This window comes from Cherax quadricarinatus, chromosome 82, assembly GCF_038502225.1.
Source record: "Cherax quadricarinatus isolate ZL_2023a chromosome 82, ASM3850222v1, whole genome shotgun sequence".
In the NCBI taxonomy this organism is placed as follows: domain Eukaryota; kingdom Metazoa; phylum Arthropoda; class Malacostraca; order Decapoda; family Parastacidae; genus Cherax; species Cherax quadricarinatus.
In genome coordinates, this window is record NC_091373.1 from 3,632,984 (window position 1) to 3,656,500 (window position 23,517).

General features: G+C 37.7%; 1 protein-coding gene across 2 annotated transcripts in view; it reads right to left on the reverse strand.

Moving 5' to 3' along the window:
- Moca-cyp (nuclear cyclophilin protein Moca-cyp) overlaps positions 1-23,517 on the reverse strand; it is a 67,556-nt gene that overhangs the window by 39,451 nt on the left and 4,588 nt on the right. The window contains exons 3-7 of one of the 2 annotated variants that reach the window (XM_070102526.1): positions 21,044-21,196; positions 17,795-17,882; positions 12,801-12,830; positions 8,730-8,881; positions 3,743-3,869 (exon numbers count right to left, since the gene is read on the reverse strand). In XM_070102526.1, the coding sequence (XP_069958627.1) occupies positions 3,743-3,869; positions 8,730-8,881; positions 12,801-12,830; positions 17,795-17,882; positions 21,044-21,196 (550 nt within the window). Of the gene's footprint in view, positions 1-3,742; positions 3,873-8,729; positions 8,882-12,800; positions 12,831-17,794; positions 17,883-21,043; positions 21,197-23,517 lie in introns of both variants that reach the window. The other variant, XM_070102524.1, reaches the window with a different exon arrangement.

Below are 23,517 nucleotides of genomic sequence, written 5' to 3' on the forward strand. Positions count from 1 at the left end.
TTACATTCAACGAGTGTATATTTGAACATTGCACAATAATTTGGTCTCACAGGCCACAAAAGTTATGTGAAAAAATAAAATAGTGAAAAAAAAACAAGAAACCATCGAATACAAGTAAATAAAAGTTTACCGGGTGAGTGGCAGTCGCCGCTGTTGCCGCTAGCAGATAAATTTCAGCAAATTTCAGGACTCTATATCTCGGTAAGTACTGATGGGAAAATTTTTTTTTTTGGGACTAAAACAATCAGAAAAATAATCTTAACATTTTCATAAGAAAAAATAATTTTTTTTTTCGAATATTTGGCGACACCAGGAGACACTTCAGGATTGGGCCCTTCGACAGTCAAAGGGTTAAACTCTTAAGTCAAGGTTCCACTGCATTTTGCTAATTAAGTTTTAAGTTGTAAAAAAAAAAAAGTGTCGTGACAACTCTGATGGCAAATTTTGACCTTGCTGATTTTCTACAAAACATTAATGCAACAGAACATTTTGTGAGTTACTGATTTTATGCAGTTGGATCATACATTGTTCTATGTTCCATTGGGATATTTGAATAAAGATTTCAATATACAGTGGACCCTCAACCAGCGATATTAATCCGTTCCTGAGAGTTATTATTTTTATTTATTTTTTATTATCACACTGGCCGATTCCCACCAAGGCAGGGTGGCCCGAAAAAGAAAAACTTTCACCATCATTCACTCCATCACTGTCTTGCCAGAAGGGTGCTTTACACTACAGTTTTTAAACTGCAACATTAACACCCCTCCTTCAGAGTGCAGGCACTGTACTTCCCATCTCCAGGACTCAAGTCCGGCCTGCCGGTTTCCCTGAACCCCTTCATAAATGTTACTTTGCTCACACTCCAACAGCACGTCAAGTATTAAAAACCATTTGTCTCCATTCACTCCTATCAAACACGCTCACGCATACCTGCTGGAAGTCCAAACCCCTAGCGCACAAAACCTCCTTTACCCCCTCTCTCCAACCTTTCCTAGGCCGACCCCTACCCCGCCTTCCTTCCACTACAGACTGATACACTCTTGAAGTCATTCTGTTTCGCTCCATTCTCTCTACATGTCCGAACCACCTCAACAACCCTTCCTCAGCCCTCTGGACAACAGTTTTGGTAATCCCGCACCTCCTCCTAACTTCCAAACTACGAATTCTCTGCATTATATTCACACCACACATTGCCCTCAGACATGACATCTCCACTGCCTCCAGCCTTCTCCTCGCTGCAACATTCATCACCCATGCCTCACACCCATATAAGAGCGTTGGTAAAACTATACTCTCATACATTCCCCTCTTTGCCTCCAAGGACAAAGCTCTTTGTCTCCACAGACTCCTAAGTGCACCACTCACTCTTTTCCCCTCATCAATTCTATGATTCACCTCATCTTTCATAGACCCATCCGCTGACACGTCCACTCCCAAATATCTGAATACATTCACCTCCTCCATACTCTCTCCCTCCAATCTGATATTCAATCTTTCATCACCTAATCTTTTTATCCTCATAACCTTACTCTTTCCTGTATTCACCTTTAATTTTCTTCTTTTGCACAGCCTACCAAATTCATCCACCAATCTCTGCAACTTCTCTTCAGAATCTCCCAAGAGCACAGTGTCATCAGCAAAGAGCAGCTGTGACAACTCCCACTTTGTGTGTGATTCTTTATCTTTTAACTCCACGCCTCTTGCCAAGACCCGCACATTTACTTCTCTTACAACCCCATCTAAATAAATTTATTAAACAACCACGGTGACATCACACATCCTTGTCTAAGGCCTACTTTTACTGGGAAATAATTTCCCTCTTTCCTACATACTCTAACTTGAGCCTCACTATCCTCGTAAAAACTCTTCACTGCTTTCAGTAACCTACTAACTTGAGCCTCACTATCCTCGTAAAAACTCTTCACTGCTTTCAGTAACCTACCTCCTACACCATACACTTGCAACATCTGCCACATTGCCCCCCTATCCACCCTGTCATATGCCTTTTCCAAATCCATAAATGCCACTAAGACCTCTTTAGCCTTATCTAAATACTGTTCACTTATATGTTTCACTGTAAACACCTGGTCCACACACCCCCTACCTTTCCTAAAGCCTCCTTGTTCATCTGCTATCCTATTCTCCGTCTTACTCTTAATTCTTTCAATAATAACTCTACCATACACTTTACCAGGTATACTCAGCAAACTTATCCCCCTATAATTTTTGCACTCTCTTTTATCCCCTTTGCCTTTATACAAAGGAACTATGCATGCTCTCTGCCAATCCCTAGGTACCTTACCCTCTTCCATACATTTATTAAATAATTGCACCAACCACTCCAAAACTATATCCCCACCTGCTTTTAACATTTCTATCTTTATCCCATCAATCCCGGCTGCCTTACCCCCTTTCATTTTACCTACTGCCTAACGAACTTCCCCCACACTCACAACTGGCTCTTCCTCACTCCTACAAGATGTTATTCCTCCTTGTCCTATACACGAAATCACAGCTTCCCTATCTTCATCAACATTTAACAATTCCTCAAAATATTCCCTCCATCTTCCCAATACCTCTAACTCTCCATTTAATAACTCTCCTCTCCTATTTTTAACTGACAAATCCATTTGTTCTCTAGGCTTCCTTAACTTGTTAATCTCACTCCAAAACTTTTTCTTATTTTCAACAAAATTTGTTGATAACATCTCACCCACTCTCTCATTTGCTCTCTTTTTACATTGCTTCACCACTCTCTTAACCTCTCTCTTTTTCTCCATATACTCTTCCCTCCTTGTATCACTTCTACTTTGTAAAAACTTCTCATATGCTAACTTTTTCTCCCTTACTACTCTCTTTACATCATCATTCCACCAATCGCTCCTCTTCCCTCCCACACCCACCTTCCTGTAACCACAAACTTCTGCTGAACACTCCAACACTACATTTTTAAACCTTCCCCATACCTCTTCGACCCCATTGCCTATGCTCTCATTAGCCCATCTATCCTCCAATAGCTGTTTATATCTTACCCTAACTGCCTCCTCTTTTAATTTATAAACCTTCACCTCTCTCTTCCCTGATGCTTCTATTCTCCTTGTATCCCATCTACCTTTTACTCTCAAGTGTAGCTACAACTAGAAAGTGATCTGATATATCTGTGGCCCCTCTATAAACATGTACATCCTGAAGTCTACTCAACAGTCTTTTATCTACCAATACATAATCCAACAAAGTACTGTCATTTCGCCCTACATCATATCTTGTATACTTATTTATCCTCTTTTTCTTAAAATATGTATTGCCTATAACTAAACCCCTTTCTATACAAAGTTCAATCAAAGGGCTCCCATTTTCATTTACACCTGGCACCCCAAACTTACCTACCACACCCTCTCTAAAAGTTTCTCCTACTTTAACATTCAGGTCCCCTACCACAATTACCCTCTCACTTGGTTCAAAGGCTCCTATACATTCACTTAACATCTCCCAAAATCTCTCTCTCTCCTCTACATTCCTCTCTTCTCCAGGTGCATACACGCTTATTATGACCCACTTTTCGCATCCAACCTTTACTTTAATCGACATAATTCTTGAATTTACACATTCATATTCTCTTTTCTCCTTCCATAACTGATCCTTCAACATTACTGCTACCCCTTCCTTTGCTCTAACTCATTTTATCCATTCCTAACATGAATTTTGATTAAAGACCGCAGAATTGAAAGACACAATTTACCTTTCAGTTTTCTTGTGCTTCTGTTTCTTTTCCTTCTTCTTCTTCTTCTTCTTTTTCTTCTTTTTTTTTTCACTATCTGAGTCAGAATCAGATGATGCTACATTTTCCTTCTTTTTGTGCTTCTTTTCTGCTGGAGGGAAAAGAACAAGAATTTAAGAAATGGATATGCATAAGAATAAAATGAGTAACTGTAGTGAGGTTCAGGTCTAGGGCAACAATAGAAACATGCACAATACAATTTGTGTAAGACCATCCCATTATTTGATCTGAAACAAACTAGACACAGAATGGTTAACTGTTAAGGAAAAGTATATGAGATGGAGATGCTGAGAGGGGATGCAAGAATAAAATTTATGTGAATAAATAACATTAAACATTAGCAGCAGATGGTTACATATGATAATTATTTAATGTTACCAAAATTGTTATTCTGAGGGTGAGAATGGGTTGTTGAGGTAGTTTGAACATTTAAAGGATGGAGAAAAATTGGATAACTTGGAGCGTGTGTAAATCCAGGATGGAGGGAAGGACGGGGTAGGGCTCATTCTAAAAAGTTTGGAGGGAGGTGGTAAAGGAGGTTTTGAGTGCTAGGGGCTTGGACTTTCAATATGCTTGTGTGAGCTTGTCAGGTGAGTGAAAGACAGTGGTTTTCATGATTTGACATGAAGTTGGAGTGTGAGAAACCTAATATTTATGAAGGGATTCTGGGACACTGGTTAGCCAGACTTTAGTCCTAGAAGTGGGAAGTATAGTGCCTGCATTCTGCAAGAGCCAGAGGGCATGTTGTTTGGACATCCAAACTGTGGTACTGGTGCCCTTCTGGCAAGATAGTGATTGAATGAGTGATAGTGTTTTCTTCATTGTTGGATTATCCTATTTTAGTGGGACATGGCCAGTGTTAAAAATAAAATAAATAATTAGATTTGGGAGCAGACTGATTGGCACTGGACCCCAGGGATGTACTGTATTACTGAAAGGTACAGCACGTAACACTGGTTCTATTTTTTCCAATGATAGTTCTTTTCTTTGACAACGTTTCTAATTAAGGATCATAACATTCTTTTGGTCATAATATATCCTTGACAAGGTAATTTATTTTTCCCTGGGAATTCCCAATCAATGAGACTAATTTTAAGAAAGAGGAAAGAGGAGTGATTGGTGGAGTGATGAAGTAAAGGGTGTGAAAAAAGAGAAAAAGGTAGCTTATGAGAGATTTTCACAAAGCAGAAGTGTTGTAAGAAGAGCAGAGTATATGGAGAGTAAAAGAAAGATGAAGAGTGGTGAGTGTGTGCAAAAGGAGAGCAGATGAAAGAGTGGGAGAGGCACCGTCAAGAAATTTTGCAGAAAATAAGAAAAATTTTTTGGAGTGAGATAAACAAGTTAAGAAAGCCAAGGGAACAAAATGGATTTTTTGTTTTTTAACACGTTGGTCGTCTCCCACCGAGGCAAGGTGACCCAAAAAGAAAGAAAATCCCCAAAAAGAAAATACAGTGGACCCTCAACCAGCGATGGCATCGATTAACGATAAATCTAACTAGCAATACATTTTAATGCAAAAATTTTGCCTCGACTAGCGCTTAAAAACCTGACCAACGCTATTCGTTCCGTTCAAGACGCGTCCACTTTGGCCTGAGCGCGCCCCACTTGTCCCATGGGTGCCAAGCAGGACGTACATTACACAGGAGGAAAAGGCACTCCCAGGACATAAGCCTATGAAAGACAGGCTTACTCTGTTGATGTGTGCCAATGCTAGTGGTGATTGCAAAGTGAAGCCTTTATTGGTGTATCACTCTGAAACTCCCAGAGTGTTCAGGAAAAACAATGTCGTCAAGGCTAATTTGTGTGCTGTGGAGGGCAAACAGTAAGGCATGGGTCACTAGGGACTTTTTCTATGACTTTTTACACCATGCATTTGCCCCCAATGTGAAAAATTACCTAATTGAAAAGAAATTAGACCTTAAGTGCCTCCTGGTATTAGACAATGCTCCTGGTCATCCTTCAGACTTGGAAGAGCGACTTTCTAGGGACATGAGCTTCATTAAGGTGAAGTTTTTGCCTCCTAATACCACTCCTCTTCTGCAGCCCATGGACCAGCAGGTCATTTCCAACTTCAAGAAACTGTACACAAAAGCTATGTTTGAAAGGTGCTTTGTAGTGACCTCAGAAACTCAACTGACTCTAAGAGAGTTTTGGAAAGATCACTTTACCATCCTCAATTGTGTAAACATTATAGGTAAGGCTTGGGAGGAAGTGACTAAGAGGACCTTGAACTCTGCTTGGAAAAAACTGTGGCCAGAATGTGTAGACAAAAGGGATTTTGAACGGCTTGAGGCTAACCTTGAGAATCCTATGCCAGTTGAGGAATCCATTGTGGCATTGGGGAAGTCCTTGGGGTTGGAGGTTAGTGGAGAGGATGTGGAAGAGTTGGTGGTGGAGGACAATGAAGAACTAACCACTGATGAGCTGCTAGATCACCTTGAACAGCAAGTGGGCAGACCTGAGGAAACTGCTTAGGAGGAGGGGATAGAGAAATTGAAGAAGTTGCCTACTTCTAAGATTAAGGAAATGTGTGCAAAGTGGCTTGAAGTGCAAACCTTTATTGATGAAAATCACCCTGACACAGCTACTGCAAGCCGTGTTGGCAACATGTACACTGACAATGTTGTGAACCACTTTAGGAAAGTCATAAAGGAACGAGAGGTACAGGTATCTATGGACAGATATGTTGTGCAACAGAAGTCCAGTGACTCTGAAGCTGGTCCTAGTGGTATTAAAAGAACAAGGGAACTAACCCCAGAAAAAGACTTGCTACCTCAAGTGCTAATGGAAGGGGATTCCCCTTCTAAACACTAAGAAGATCAATGCTCTCTCCTCCTCCCATCCCATCAATCATCATCAGATCTTCAATAAAGGTAAGTGTCATGTAACTGTGCATGTCTTCTTCAGTTTGTGTGTATTAAAATTAATATTTCATGTGGTAAAATTTTTTTTTTTCAATACTTTGGGGTGTCTTGCACGGATTAATTTGATTTCCAATATTTCTTATGGGGAAAATTAACTTGACTAACGATTATTTCGATTAACGATGAGCTCTCAGGAACGGATTAATATCGCTGGTTGAGGGTCCACTGTACTTTCATCGTTATTCAACGTTTTCATCCCACTCATACATAATCACTGTCTTTGCAGAGGCGCTCAGATATGACAGTTTAAGTCAACCTTCAAATTGCCAATATCCCAAACCCTTTCTTAAAGTGCAGGCATTGTAATTCCCATTTCCAGGACCCAAGTCCGGCTAAGCGGTTTCCTTGAATCCTTTCACAAAATATTACCCTGCTCACACTCCAACAGCTCGTCAGGTCCCAAAAACCATTCATCTCCATTCACTCTTATCTAACACGCTCACACATGCTTGCTGGAAGTCAAAGTCCCTTGCCCACAAAACCTCCTTTACCCACTCCCTCCAACCTTTATGAGGATGACCCTTACCCCGCCTTCCTTTCCCTACAGATTTATATGCTCTCCAAATCATTCTACTTTGATCCATTCTCTCTAAATGACCAAACCACCTCAACAACCCCTCTTCAGCCCTCTGACTAATACTTTTAGTAACTCCACACCTCCTCCTAATTTTCACACTCCAAATTCTCTGCATAATATTTACACCACACTGCCCTTAGACAGGACATCTCCACTGCTTCCAACCACCTCCTCACTGCGGCATTTGCATCCCAAGCTTCACGCCCATATCAGAGTGTTGGTGCCACTGTACTTTCATACATTCCTTTCTTTGCCTCCATGGATAACGTTTTTTGTCTCCACAGATGCCTCAACGCACCACTCACCTTCTTTCCTTCATCAATTCTATGGTTAACCTCATCCTTCATAAAACCATCTGCTGACAAGTCAACTCTCAAATATCTGAAAACATTCACTTCTTCCATACTACCTCTCTCCAATGTGATATCCAATTTTTCTGTATCTAAATCGTTTGATACTCTCATCACCTTACCCTTATCTATGTTCACTTTCTACCTTAACACACCCTCTGAAACTCGTCCATTAACCTTTGCAACTTTTCTTTAGAATCTCCCAAAAGCACGGTATCATCAGCAAGAAGTAACCGTGTCAACTCCCATTTTGTATTTGATTCCCCATAATTTAATCCCACCCCTCTCCCCAACACCCTAGCATTTACTTCTTTTACAACCCCATCTATAAATACATTAAACAACCATGGTGCCATTACACATCCCTGTCTAAGACCTACTTTTACCGGGAAGTAATCTTCCTCTCTCCTACACACCCTAACCTGAGCCTCAGTATCTTCATAAACTCTTTACAGCATTTAGTAGTTTACTACCTATTCCATCCACTTGCAACATCTGCCACATTGCTCCCCTATCCATTCTATCACATGCCTTTTCTAAATCCATAAATGCAATGAAAACTTCCTTACCTTTATCTATATACTGTTCATATATATGCTTCAATGTAAACACTTGATCTACACATCCCCTACCCACTCTAAAGCCTCCTTGTTCATCTGCAATCCTACGCTCTGTCTTACCTCTAATTCTTTCAATAATAACCTTACCGTACACTTTACCTGGTATACTTTATCTTAACCAAAAAATTATGAGCATATCAGAAGGGAGGTGGCTATATATTTGCCAGCTTGTTTTTGTCTAGACTGAAGGGCACACATAAATGTGCGAATACAGTGCCTATCACCTTATTCTTTCCTCTCTCCCTTCACTCACAGTCCCATCTCGTGTTGGATTAGGTGATTGCACGAGACTAAATTTATACCACAAAAATGGGGAGACAGCATAAAAACAAATTTGCATGAACAAAACTGCACACAGGGAAAGACCTAATGTTCATGTAGAATAACGAACTGAGATCACCAATATCAAGGAAAGAGCTTCTAATTATAAAGTGAATGATTACAGAACTTCAGTAACTTTACATTTATAAAATCTACCTTTAAGTTTGCTGGACCGCTGCAAAACCAATTCTCCACAGTTTGCAATTACTGCAGGCTGAAGGGGGCGGCTGCGGTTGTCAACAGGAAGATTCTCTATCGCGACTACGACCTCCTGTCCGCTCACCACTCGACCAAACACCACGTGCTTCCTAAAAGAAAAAATAGAATACTTAATACTAGCAAAAAAAAAAATGATGACCCAATTTTTTGGCTAATACTGCATCAGCAAAATCTGAGATATAATGCACATCTAGTTTTAACCCTTAAATTGTCAGTCACATACTGGTATGCCTAAGGTTGTAAGTCTGTGACATACCTGTATGCATAATTCACCGAGCCTCCAAATAGGCCTAGACACAAGAAATTGGGTCTGCAAGCTTGGTGAGCATTGCAGACAAAAGAAACTTCCATCACAAAGAGCATGATAGGAATAACTACCCTCTCAGGTTTTCTTAACCCTGGCTTGCAGACACAAATCCCTCGCTTCCACAATAATTAACCACTTTTTGTTAACACCTAAGTGCACTAACAATGAGGACAGTAGTTCTGATATCAATTTCCAAAGGTTTGAGATGAAAGTGATACCATGAATACCCATAAAACCTTTTCAAACCCAGCAAATCCACAGCACAACACATTCCATCTCATGTAAAGCCTGATAATCACAAAGATTACAAAGAACTAATTCCTCCAATTGGAAAGAATATAAAGGCTCAGTAAACTGATATAGGTGAGCCCTGCTTATACAGCAGGTTAGGTTCCAGGCTACTGCCGTAAAGCAAAACTCGTAAAGTGAAATATAGCCTTTTTCACTTTCAAATGCATATAAAAGTCTGATAACATATTTACACTATTATATATTAACCCTTTCAGGGTCCGTGCCATAGATCTATGGCTTTACGTTGAGGGTCCAAACTGTAGATCTACACCATGAGCTCAGCTCACTCTGATAAGCTGTGAGAAGTAAATTTGAGCCTAGATATGAGAGAATACATCTATGTGGTATGTGTGCACCACATAAAACAAGTCCTGAAGCACACAGTGCAAAATGAGAGAAAAAAACTTAGACCATAATTTTCGATTAAAACAGCAACTTTGCAGTGTTTTTTGGTATTTTTTTTATGGTTGTATTTGCGATTTCTTGGTCTCACTTGATAGAATGGAAGATATATTACAGAAACAGAGATGATTTTGATTGGTTTTAGTACAGGAAATGGCTTGAAATTGAGCTCAAAGTAGTGAAAATGTTAAATTTTTGTTGATGTTCAAGAGTAAACAAATGACCTCACATGTCTAATACATGCCAGCTGGTGGGTCTAATATACGTTCACAAATGTGGTGATATTATTTATACAATTATTACAATAGTGCATAACAGTAAATCTTTTATTTTTTGGTTTAAATAAAAATTCATTTTGTGAATAAAAAATCAAAATGGAATTCATTTGTAAAGCCTGAAAACATAACTAATGAACAGAGGAAATGTGCCAGGAATGCCTGCATTGTTTATTCTAGACCCTATTTTGAAATTGGAATATTTTGAACTTTGCACTAAATTGGCCAAATTACCAATTTCTGATCACATTATTTTGTAGTTGAAACAGCTAATTTGGCATTTTCTTGTGCTCAATCAATAGAATAGAAGTAATACTATTGAAATAATTAAGAATTTGGTCGACTGGAATAATGTAATTGGCCTAAAATGGGAGTCAGAGTTGGCAAAATAGCCGATGCGTAAATATCGCTGACACATTAAATTTCGCAAGAGCATAATTTCGTCAGTTTTCCACCAAATTCCGTACTTTTTGTTTTATTACGTTCAGAAAAAGATTCTCTACCATTTCATAAGAAAAAATAAAATTATTTTTTGAAAATTCTTGGACACTGGTGCACACTTTGAAATTTGGCCTCTGGACCCTGAAAGGGTTAAGTGAGCAATAGAGATGGGCCTAAAAAATGCATATACAGTACACGCATTACTTACCATAGTGTGTGCATGTGCATGTGTGCTCATGCGTGCTCACACCATGAGAAAGCCTTAACAATACAAACACAAGATACAGTATATCTACGCTCTGTGGGACATCACTGTGCCTTATTTCTCATTTTGAGAAATTCCACATACTTCAACAATTCTAATAGGTTATATATTGTTTTATACATGTATGTAGAGTATATGTTAGAAATAGTAATAAAATGAAGCAGATAGAAATGTTCTAAAGTTTACTGAGGGCATATTATTTTGTGGCAAAATCTGAGTATGAAAACACAACCAGTATTCATAACAAATCATGTTCTAGTTTTTATAATTGAAAACAAACCACAAAAAAAAAAAATCTTTAGAAAATATGAAAAAGAAAACACTGGGTGCCATGCGGCAAGACCCACTGTTGCCATTAAGTGCTCCACAATCTTCAAATTCACACCTTCATTAATTCCGTAAGTATTGGACCAATTTCATTATTTTTGATCTTATTACTTCTAGAAAATAAAACTTTCATTAATGATTTATTTTTAAAATCAACACGAAAGGGACACTTAATTTTGAGGCCTTCGACAATTTAAGGGTTAAAAATCATCAATTCAATAACTGAATCCCTTCCATAACCTCAACCTCAAGTATTACAAAATCCTGCTTACTATATACTGTAGTATGTAAATTATACACCCTGATAGTAATTCATAATATTGTTATCATATAATGCCAAAGTAAATATCTCTTTTAACCCTTAAACTGTCCAAACGTAGATCTATGTTTTTTTTACATGCTTGCAAATGGGGAAAATCAAGGTCGGAGCGCTATGCACATGAAAGTATATCTACGTTTGGATAGTTTAAGGGTTAAATTCAATCTCTAACCTTTATTAATCCAATTATTTAAAATTGCAGAACAATACAACCATTTAGTCATCACACTGTGTACAAAATGTTATTTTCCAAAACAATCTCTAGTGTTTAATTTCTCTAACTTTATGCTTGTTCTAGAGTTCCTACCAACCTATCACCTTAACAATTTGTAACAACAGTACTGTATCAAATATTTTATAATACAGTAAAATAAATAAATAAATAAATAAATAATATATATATATATATATATATATATATATATATATATATATATATATATATATATATATATATATATATATATATATATATATATATATATATATATATATATATATATATATATATATATATATATATATATATATATATATATATATATATATATATATATATATATATATATATATATATATATATATATATATATATATATATACACTGTGCATTGCTTATTTATCTCCAAATAAACTATTACTATTAATATGCTATGACTCAGCTTCAAATTACATAACCCTTACACTCTTTTTAACCACATCTTATCTACTTTTTATATGTAACAACTTATAGCTTATCTATAAACCAATTACAATAAAGATTTTACATTCTACACTAAGTGCTTGTTTATTTAAATGTAACTCACTTAATGATAAATTCTAATAACACAATTTTTTGTAATGCACAATAAGACAATTTAATTACTGGATAACATTGCCCCCGTCCCATGAGCAAAACGACTTGATAAATACATGTATCCTCATCCTACACGTCTCTGATATCATTATCTACTTGTACTGCACAATGCCTACCAGTTTCAGATCTGCCCAAAACAAAATATGGGACATGTGAAAACTACACAGATTTACTTCAATTTTTCCCATTTCACACAATTCCTTCGTATTATTTTGCAATTTTTTAAACATTCTTAATTAATTTTTTTAAGATTTTAATATCATACTGTTTTCTCAGTTCAACCTAAAATTCCAAGTTTTTAATACTCTGTACTGTAGGAGACTGAAATGTATTGAAACATTTGAGAGACCTGAAATAATTCTAGTGCTATCAAACATAGTATTTCAAACATGCGTTTTTATTTTAACCTTCAGGTTAAAATTAATGAAATAACTCCAGATTACTGCATATAAAGTCTGAAATCATAGGTAAAGGCATTATTCATTCTTGCACAGCATTGTTTTAGAGAAATATAAAATTACTCACCCATCAAGATGCGTCGACGGTTGAGTTGTTCTACAGGAAGGACAAAACGATCATTACGGTAGAATAACGAAGAATGTGAATGTCTGACACAGTGACAAAGGCATGGGGCGGTTGTCACCCCGCACCCGGCTGCCGCTGTCTTGCTAGCTGACTGTAGGGGAAACATTTTGTTACTGACTACAGTGAAGCGTGTCCAGAACATGACTTAGCTGATGCAACAGTAGAAAATACAGCAATGTGTACTTCTGCTGACTGGTACTAGAGCCACGGTAACACCAATATTCAATCAGGGATAGTGAACTTTGTACTAATATAGTAAAATAAAAAGTAATACACAGTACTAAAAGAGTTGGTGTAAAATCACATATGTATACAGTTCTATGAAAGTACAGTAATTTAACAAAGGGTGTCCAAAAGCCAGGGATAAAATTAAAGATCGTGGGTGAGAGAAATAAAGATACAATGCAATAAATTATCAAAGCTCACAACTGCAGCTTTATGTCTTGCCTTATACTCCATACCTGCTGTGTATTCTGTACAAACCATGTACACTACAGCATACTAAGCACATTTTCTAAAGTCATGATTGTATTTAGATGACTTTATAGTAAAAGTCCTTCAAGTTCCTCTATCTCTTTAAGAAATAAACTGCAAAATTCTATTCTGTTGTACTGATAAAGACTTAACTGCATCAAGTGTCTTTAATAAATTTATCACTGAGGAAGAACAGAACAATTATCTACCATTCTTTGTATGTTACTTTGCAGGAATGACCAGAAACTGAATTTTAGTCAAAAGAAAACCCATGAACAAAGATGAACAACTACATTACTTACCACACTATAACACAGGCTAGGAGGAATCATCACTAGGTTTTATCTGAAGGTTTATAGAATCTCAAGCCCTACTTTCCCAGAAGAATGCAGCAATATGCATAGGACTTTTCCAAAGCTGAATTATCCTATACATTTTAAAAATGATTTCTGGAGAAAAGCTGTTAAGATCTGCCACACCTTTTGAGAATGGCAGACTTCTGACCAATACACTGATCCCCCAATAGGTTAGGTTTTAGAGAACATCCACAGTCTGGTTGTTAAAAGCAATACCCACAAGGCCAGCATTACTTCAACAATATATAAACCTCAGAATGAAGAGGAGCACAATACAGGGATTAAAAAACAAGTAACTATCTACACTATTCCCTGTGAGGGATGTGATTACTATTTTAAAGTTTCTAGATTATAATGAGGATACAATGCTATATTATTTTTTTCTTCTCAAGTGTATTTTGATTAAACAATATTCTGTACAGTGTGCTCTTATGTTTTTGACAAAAAATATTATAACCAAGTTGATTATATATTTTAAGTCTGGCAGTTTTTTTTTAAGATAGTTTGTTCTATCAATTCCAATAACAAAATTACATACTTTTTGCTTCTTTCCCTTGTTTAGGTAGGATTATATCAACCATTCACAATGGTAAAAATGAACCTGGAATTGGAACTTTTAGCAACAAAATGCCATTACATAAATATCAATCTGTTACACCTAAGCCAATGATATAGTAGTGATGATAAAAAAAAACATTTTCATGTAAAGTCTGAAGACAAAAAGAAAAAATTTACTCTATTTTTGAACGATGAGAATGCAAATAAAAGTGATATTTTATTTAAACAAAATATTTTGGGGGCATCAGTAACAATTTTGGTAAACATACCCCTTTTTCAGATGCAGAAGATAATTATTGGTACACAAAACTTCTTTCAACAAACTGGCCATATCCCACCGAGGCAGAGTGACCCAAAAAGTAAAATGAAAGTTTCTCTTTTAAATTTAGAAATGCAAACAGAAGGGGTTACTAACCCCTTGCTCCTGGCATTTTAGTTGCCTCTTACAACACACATGGCTTAAGGAGGAAGAATTCTATTCCACTTCCCCCATGGAGATAAAGAACAAGAACTATCAAGAAAATAGAAGAAAACCAAGGTGGGTGTGTGTATATATGCATGTACAATGCATGTGTACAATGACCTAAGTGTAACTTGCAGTAGCAAGATATACCTATTATCCTGCTTGTTTATGAGACAGAAAAAAGACACCAGCAATCGTGCCTCATGTAAAACAATTACAGGTTTCCACTTCACACTCACTTGGCAGGATGGTAGTACATACCTAACTGGGTGGTTGCTGTCTACCAACCCACTACCCTGGTACACAAATATCAAAAGAAAAAATTTTTCTTTCAATAACTTTTTTTTTTTTTTTTTTTTAACAAGTCGGCCGTCTCCCACCGAGGCAGGGTGACCCAAAAAGAAAGAAAATCCCCAAAAAGAAAATACTTTCATCATCATTCAACTCTTTCACCTCACTTGCACATAATCACAGTTTTTGCAGAGGTGCTCAGAACACAACAGCCTAGAAGCATATACATACGTATAAAGATACACAACGCATCCCTCCAAACTGTCAGTATCCCGAACCCCTCCTTTAGGGTGCAGGCACTGTACTTCCCATTTCCAGGACTCAAGTCCAGCTATATAAAAATAACTGGTTTTCCTGAATCCCTTCACTAAATATTACCCTGCTCACACTCCAACAGATCGTCAGGTCCCAAATACCATTCATCTCCATTCACTCCTATCGAAAACGCTCACGCACGCCTGCTGGAAGTCCAAGCCCCTCGCCCACACAACCTCCTTTACCCCTTCCTTCCAACCTTTTCGAGGACAACCCCTACCCCGCCTTCCTTCCCCTACAGATTTAAATGCTCTCCATGTCATTCTACTTTGATCCATTCTCTAAATGACCAAACCACCTCAACAACCCCTCTTCAGCCCTCTGACTAATACTTTTATTAACTCCACACCTTCTCCTAATTTCCACACTCTGAATTTTCTGCATAATATTTACACCACACATTGCCCTTAGACAGGACATCTCCACTGCCTCCAGCCACCTCCTCGCTGCTGCATTCACAACCCAAGCTTCACACCCATATAAGAGTGATGGTACTACTATACTTTCATACATTCCCTTCTTTGCCTCTACAGATAATGTTTTTTGCCTCCGCATATACCTCAACACACCACTTACCTTTTTTCCCTCGTCAATTCTATGATTAACCTCATCCTTCATAAATCCATCCGCTGACACGTCAACTCCCAAGTATCTGAAAACATTCACTTATTCCATACTCCTCCTCCCCAATTTGATATCCAATTTTTCTTTATCTAAATCATTTGATACCCTCATCACCTTACTCTTTTCTATGTTCACTTTCAACTTTCTACCTTTACACACACTCCCAAACTTGTCCACTAACCTTTGCAACTTTTCTTTAGAATCTCCCATAAGCACAGCATTATCAGCAAAAAGCAACTGTGTCAATTCCCATTTTGAATTTGATTCCCCATAATTTAATCCCACCCCTCTCCCAAACACCCTTGCATTTGCTTTGTTTACAACCCCATCTATATATATATATTAAACAACCATAGTGACATTACACATCCCTGTCTAAGACCTACTTTTACTGGGAAGTAGTCTCCCTCTCTTCTACACACCCTAACCTGAGCCTCACTATCCTCATAAAAACTCTTTACAGCATTTAGTAACTTACCACCTATTCCATATACTTGCAACATCTGCCACATTGCTCCCCTATCCACTCTATCATATGCCTTTTCTAAATCCATAAATGCAATAAAAACTTCCCTACCTTTATCTAAATACTGTTCACATATATGCTTCAATGTAAACACTTGATCTACACATCCCCTACCCACTCTCAAACCTCCTTGCTCATTTGCAATCCTACATTCTGTCTTGCCTCTAATTCTTTCAATTATAACCCTACCGTACACTTTTCCTGGTATACTCAGTAAACTTATTCCTCTATAATTTTTACAATCTCTTTTGTCCCCCTTCCCTTTATATAAAGGGACTATACATGCTCTCTGCCAATCTCTAAGTACCTTTCCCTCTTTCATACATTTTTTTTTTTTTTTTTTCAACAAGTCGGCCGTCTCCCACCACTCCAACACTATATCCTCCCCTGCTTTTAACATTTCTGTCATGATCCCGTCAGTTCCAGCTGCTTTACCCCCTTTCATTCTACGTAATGCCTCACGCACCTCCCCCACACTCACATCCTGTTCTTCTTCACTCCTAAACGATGGTATACCTCCCTGTCCAGTGCATGAAACTACCGCCTCCCTTTCTTCGCTGACATTTAAAAGTTCCTCAAAATATTCTCGCCATCTACCCAAAACCTCCATCTCCCCATCTACTAACTCCCCTACTCTGTTTTTAACTGACAAATCCATTTGTTCCCTAGGCTTTCTTAACTTGTTTAACTCACTCCAAAATTTTTTCTTATTTTCATTAAAATTTCTTGACAATGCCTCTCCCACTCTATCATCTGCTCTCCATTTGCACTCTCTCACCACTCTCTTCACCTTTCTTTTACTCTCCATATACTCTACTCTTCTTATAACACTTCTGCTTTGTAAAAACCTCTCATAAGCTAACTTTTTCTCTTTTATCACAACCTTTACTTCATCATTCCACCAATCACTCCTCTTTCCTCCTGCACCCACCCTCCTATAACCACAAACTTCTGCCCCACATTCTAATACTGTATTTTTAAAACTATTCCAACCCTCTTCAACTCCCCCACTGCTCATAATTGCACCAGTCCACCTTTCTGCCAATAGTTGCTTATATCTCACATTAATTTTATCAAAATAAAATACAAACAGGCAACAACTCATTAAAACTTTACACTATTTCTTTTGAATACCTTGATACATCATGTGAACTAAATAATTTTTATGTACGAGTCTTCCAATCTAAACACTAAGGAGAATAATTTAAAAAGGTAAATTAGTGCAGAATTAATATTTCCTTTTGTGAAGAATATCAAACACCAAGCATTAGCAATATAAACACTGTGACTTTGGATTTACACTAATGATACATTGTACTGTACTCACATAAAGAACTGAGAGCCATTTGTGTCCTTCCCGCGATTGGCCATGGAGAGAAGGAAAGGATCGCTATGGTCCATGTCAAAATTCTCATCTAGTGTATAAAGGCAAAACAAAAGCAATGATTAATATCCTACAAGCACAATTTGAAGCAAACTGCCAAGCTTGTTTTAGTTCAAACTCACACTGCTCCCTCATTTTACTACACTATTACATCATACCTCTGACTAGCACAAAATTTTTACAGTGAGCTCATTTTTGAAACCATTACGCAGGAACTCTTCAGTTTATTCATTCAGAATACCAAATACATACAATAATGGGTGTGATAAAAGGGTGTGATAAAAGAGAAAAAGGTAGCTTATGAGAGGTTTTTACAAAGCAGAAGTGTTATAAGAAGAGCAGAGTATATGGAGAGTAAAAGAAAGGTGAAGAGAGTGGTGAGAGAGTGCAAAAGGAGAGCAGATGATAGAGTGGGAGAGGCAATGTCAAAAAAATTTAATGAAAATAAGAAAAAATTTTGGAGTTAAATAAGTTAAGAAAGCCTAGGGAAAGTATGGATTTGTCAGTTAAAAACAGAGTAGGGGAGTTAGTAGATGGGGAGATGGAGGTATTAGGTAGATGACGAGAATATTTTGAGGAACTTTTAAATGTTAAGGAAGAAAGGAGGCGGTAATTTCATGCACTGGTCAGGGAGGTATACCATCTTTTAGGAGTGAAGAAGAGCAGAATGTAAGTGTGGGGGAGGTACGTGAAGCATTACGTAGAATGAAAGGGGGTAAAACAGCTGGAACTGATGGGATCATGACAGAAATGTTAAAAGCAGGGGGGGATATAGTGTTGGAGTGGTTGGTACTTTTGTTTAATAAATGTATGAAAGAGGGGAAGGTACCTAGGGATTGGCAGAGAGCATGTATAGTCCCTTTATGTAAAGGGAAAGGGGACAAAAGAGATTGTAAAAATTATAGAGGAATAAGTTTACCGAGCATACCAGGAAAAGTGTACGGTAGGGTCATAATTGAAAGAATTAGAGGTAAGACAGAATGTAGGATTGCGGATGAGCAAGGAGGTTTCAGAGTGGGTAGGGGATGTGTAGATCAAGTGTTTACATTGAAGCATATATGTGAACAGTATTTAGATAAAAGTAGGGAAGTTTTTATTGCATTTATGGATTTAGAAAAGGCATATGATAGAGTGGATAGAGGAGCAATGTGGCAGATGTTGCAAGTATATGGAATAGGTGGTAAGTTACTAAATGCTATAAAGAGTTTTTATGAGGATAGTGAGGCTCAGGTTAGGGTGTGTAGAAGAGAGGGAGACTACTTCCCAGTAAAAGTAGGTCTTAGACAGGGATGTGTAATGTCACCATGGTTGCTTAATATATTTATAGATGGGGTTGTAAAAGAAGTAAATGCTAGGGTGTTTAGGAGAGGGGTGGGATTAAATTATGGGAAATCAAATTCAAAATGGGAATTGACACAGTTACTTTCTGCTGATGATACTGTGCTTCTGGGAGATTCTAAAGAAAAATTGCAAATTTTAGTGGATGAGTTTGGGAATGTGTGTAAAGGTAGAAAGTTGAAAGTGAACATAGAAAAGAATAAGGTGATGAGGGTATCAAATGATTTAGATAAAGAAAAATTGGATATCAAATTGGGAAGCAGGAGTATGGAATAAGTGAATGTTTTCAGATACTTGGGAGTTGACGTGTCGGCGGATGGATTTATGAAGGATGAGGTTAATCATAGAATTGATGAGGGAAAAAAGGTGAGTGGTGCGTTGAGGTATATGTGGAGTCAAAAAACGTTATCTATGGAGGCAAAGAAGGGAATGTATGAAAGTATAGTAGTACCAACACTCTTATATGGGTGTAAAGCTTGGGTGGTAAATGCAGCAGCGAGGAGACGGTTGGAGGCAGTGGAGATGTCCGGTCTAAGGGCAATGTGTGGTGTAAATATTATGCAGAAAATTCGGAGTGTGGAAATTAGGAAAAGGTGTGGAGTTAATAAAAGTACAGTGGACCCCCGCATAACGATTACCTCCGAATGCGACCAATTATGTAAGTATATTTATGTAAGTGCGTTTGTATGTGTATGTTTGGGGGTCTGAAATGGACTAATCTACTTCACAATATTTCTTATGGGAACAAATTCGACCAGTACTGGCACCTGAACATACTTCTGGAGTGAAAAAATATCGTTAACCGGGGGTCCACTGTATTAGTCAGAGGGCAGAAGAGGGGTTGTTGAGGTGGTTTGGTCATTTAGAGAGAATGGATCAAAGTAGAATGACATGGAGAGCATATAAATCTATAGGGAAAGGAAGGCGGGGTAGGGGGTCATCCTCGAAAGAGTTGGAGAGAGGGGGTAAAGGAGGTTTTGTGGGCGAGGGGCTTGGACTTCCAGCAAGCGTGCGTGAGCGTGTTAGATAGGAGTGAATGGAGGCGAATGGTACTTGGGACCTGACGATCTGTTGGAGTGTGAGCAGGGTAATATTTAGTGAAGGGATTCAGGGAAACCGGTTATTTTCATATAGTCGGACTTGAGTCCTGGAAATGGGAAGTACAATGCCTGCACTTTAAAGGAGGGGTTTGGGATATTGCGAGTTTGGAGGGATATGTTGTGTATCTTTATACGTATATGCTTGTAAACTGTTGTATTCTGAGCACCTCTGCAAAAACAGTGATAATGTGTAAGTGGGGTGAAAGTGTTGAATGATGATGAAAGTATTTTCTTCTTGGGGATTTTCTTTCTTTTTTGGGTCACCCTACCTCGGTGGGAGACGGCCGACTTGTTGAAAAAAAAAAAAATGGGAAATTACATTTAACCCAAAGATCCTACCTTGACTAAAATCTCACTGAACTAAAATATTCTGAACACCAGAAATCACCATCAAGAGATTGTCTTGAGTGATATGTAGTGTAACAGAAGCAAACAATGACAACTCTTTCACCCACAACATGCCACTTGAAAGAGGTGGAAAAATTATGCAAAAGTACATGAAAAATGGAAATGACAATTCATACTTGTGACTTTATTGCCCTATAAAAACTACAGCTTTGTGAAATAGGAAAAAATGGGCATTGGTGATAAAAATAAGAAGAGCCTGCATCACTAGCTTAGCAATTCTGAGAACAGCCATGTAAAGACCCTATGCAGATAGTGATGCTACAGTATCATGATTAATATAACAATTTAATTATGTTTAGTTATATAATTCTTAAAGCAAATTTTAACAATATGATGCTTTACCAACCTTCAAACTGTCCTCCATAGATTGACTCCCCACCAGTACCATTACCAGCAGAGAAATCACCAGCTTGAATCATGAAATCTTTAATCACTCGATGAAATTTCACACCGCGATAATGCAAAGGTTTGCTTGTTGTTTTTCCCTCGCCCATCTCTCCTGCAATTTGTTTACACAATTAGCGGCAACTGCTGCAATAAACTTTAATTAAGGCCATCAATGAGTACTATACTTACTGTAATTCATCATAAATATTGAAGTCCATATTGACATTCCAATAAATAATACAATTGTTACATTAAATTTCAAACAGGAATACCCAGTAGTTTTCGAGATGTACTTCAGTTTGGGGTAGGTACAGTATGAATCTAGATAGTCGTAAGTGCTGCCAGTTACTCCAAATGAGCATGACATTTAACATACAGTACAGTGGAACCTCAAAAATCGAACGTATCACATATCGAACGTTTCGAAAATAGGACCATTTTTTCGGACAAACTGTGTCCCTATTATCGAACGCGCCCCTATTTTCGGACCGCCGGGTACGGGACCTGTCTGCCGCCCGCTCTGTCCGCGTCCCCGTGCAGGCGCCGTGAGCAGTCTAGCTTTGTTTATGCTTGAGTGAACACTAACCTGCGCTCTCATTCACGCATTCTACGATTATTTCTTTGTGTTTAGTGTTTGTGGGACTGTGAAATAAGCTGCCATGGGCCCAAAGAAACTTGCTAGTGGTACCCCTGTGGTAAAGAAAGTGAGAAACACCATAGATGTGAAGAAGGAAATAATACAGAAGTATGAGAGTGGTGTGAGACTTGTTGAGCTTGCCAGGATGTATGGGAAAAAAAGTCGACCATCGATTCTATCCTGTCAAAGAAAGAACAAATCAAGAAAGCTGATGTTGCGAAAGATGTTAATATAGGGAGTGGATGAGGTGCCTTCTTCAAAGATTAAGGAGATTTGTGCCAAGTGGAATGATGTCCAAATGTTTGTGCAGAAGTACCACCCTGAGCAAGCTGAAACAAGTCATCTCTGCAACAAGTTCAGTGAGAGAACCATGTCCCATTTTAGGGAAATGTTAAAGAGGCGCCAGAAACAGAGGACTGTGGACAGTTATTTTGTGAGACAGGGGTCCAGTGACTCTCAAGCTGGTCCTAGTGGCATTAAAAGACAGAGAAGGGAAGTAACCCCAGAGAGGGCTTTACCTGAAGTCCTCATGGAGGGGGATTCTCCTTCCAAACACTAACCCCAACTCCCTCTCTCCTCCTCCCTATCTTCCAGATGCCATCACCAATCTTCAATAAAGGTAAGTAAAAATGTTATTTTATATGTATTACTATACATAATTAAAAACTATAGTATTTGTTGTATGTAAAACTGTAATTAATCTCTATAAAATGTATTTTTTGTGTGAATATTTTTGGGTTTCTGGAACGGATTAATTGTATTTCCATTATTTCTTATGGGAAATATTGCTTCGAATTTCAGACTTTTCGAATTTAGAACTAGCTCCTGGAACGGATTAAGTTCGATTTTTGAGGTTCCACTGTACATTTAACGTTTGAAACACCCTTCAATTTTAAAAACCTATTCAAATTTCTAGCATACCTCTAATATAATGAAACAAGTCATGTGTCACATATGTGAGGAGGATATTCTAGAAAATTGTAAATACTATTATGGGCTATCTACTTGCTGACAATACCAATGCTAGCATAGAATGTTAGATGGATTCTGAAAGTAACGAAATGACTATTGAAAAAAATAAACAGCCCTGACCCCTCACTCAACTAACATAGTTTTCCTTTATCATCAGTAGGCTTGAACTTTCTATAAGGCCCTTCACAAACACCAAGATGCAATATAAGAATTTTTTTTATGTAAGAACAAATTCCCATCCCTAAAAGACAATAGCACCATGGCTTTGGTCTGGATTTATGACCATATCATGTGAATCACCATTCATTAAATGCAACTGACCTGCACTTAGGAGACTAACCTATGATGATATTTAGGTCTGACTTGGACCATTCATAAGTCACACAGGTTTTGTGTGACTTGTCAATGGTCCAAGTCAGACTGAAAAACTGTCATACATTTGACTCTCCTAAGTGTGGGCTATTTGTGTATTGTTTCAGCCATGATATTGCGACTTTTTATTCTCTCTTGATGTACATTATTAAATTTTTGGTAATAAAATCCAAAGACAATTCTGGATTCAACTCCAACATGTTTGACGTATGCTGAAAACAAACAAGAATATTGGTACCACTGAACGGCCAAGCGAAGAACTTCTGTATGCTGATACTAAGTGAAGGCTCCAAACTGGACATTTGTAATTATATTTAGGAAAAAACATGCTTTGAATACTTTGTATATGGATAAAAACTAAGTAAAACCAGACCAAGAAAAAACAGATGAGAAGGACAAAATTGATTAAATAATAAGCAGAACAAAATAAGTGTATTATAATAACATGTTTA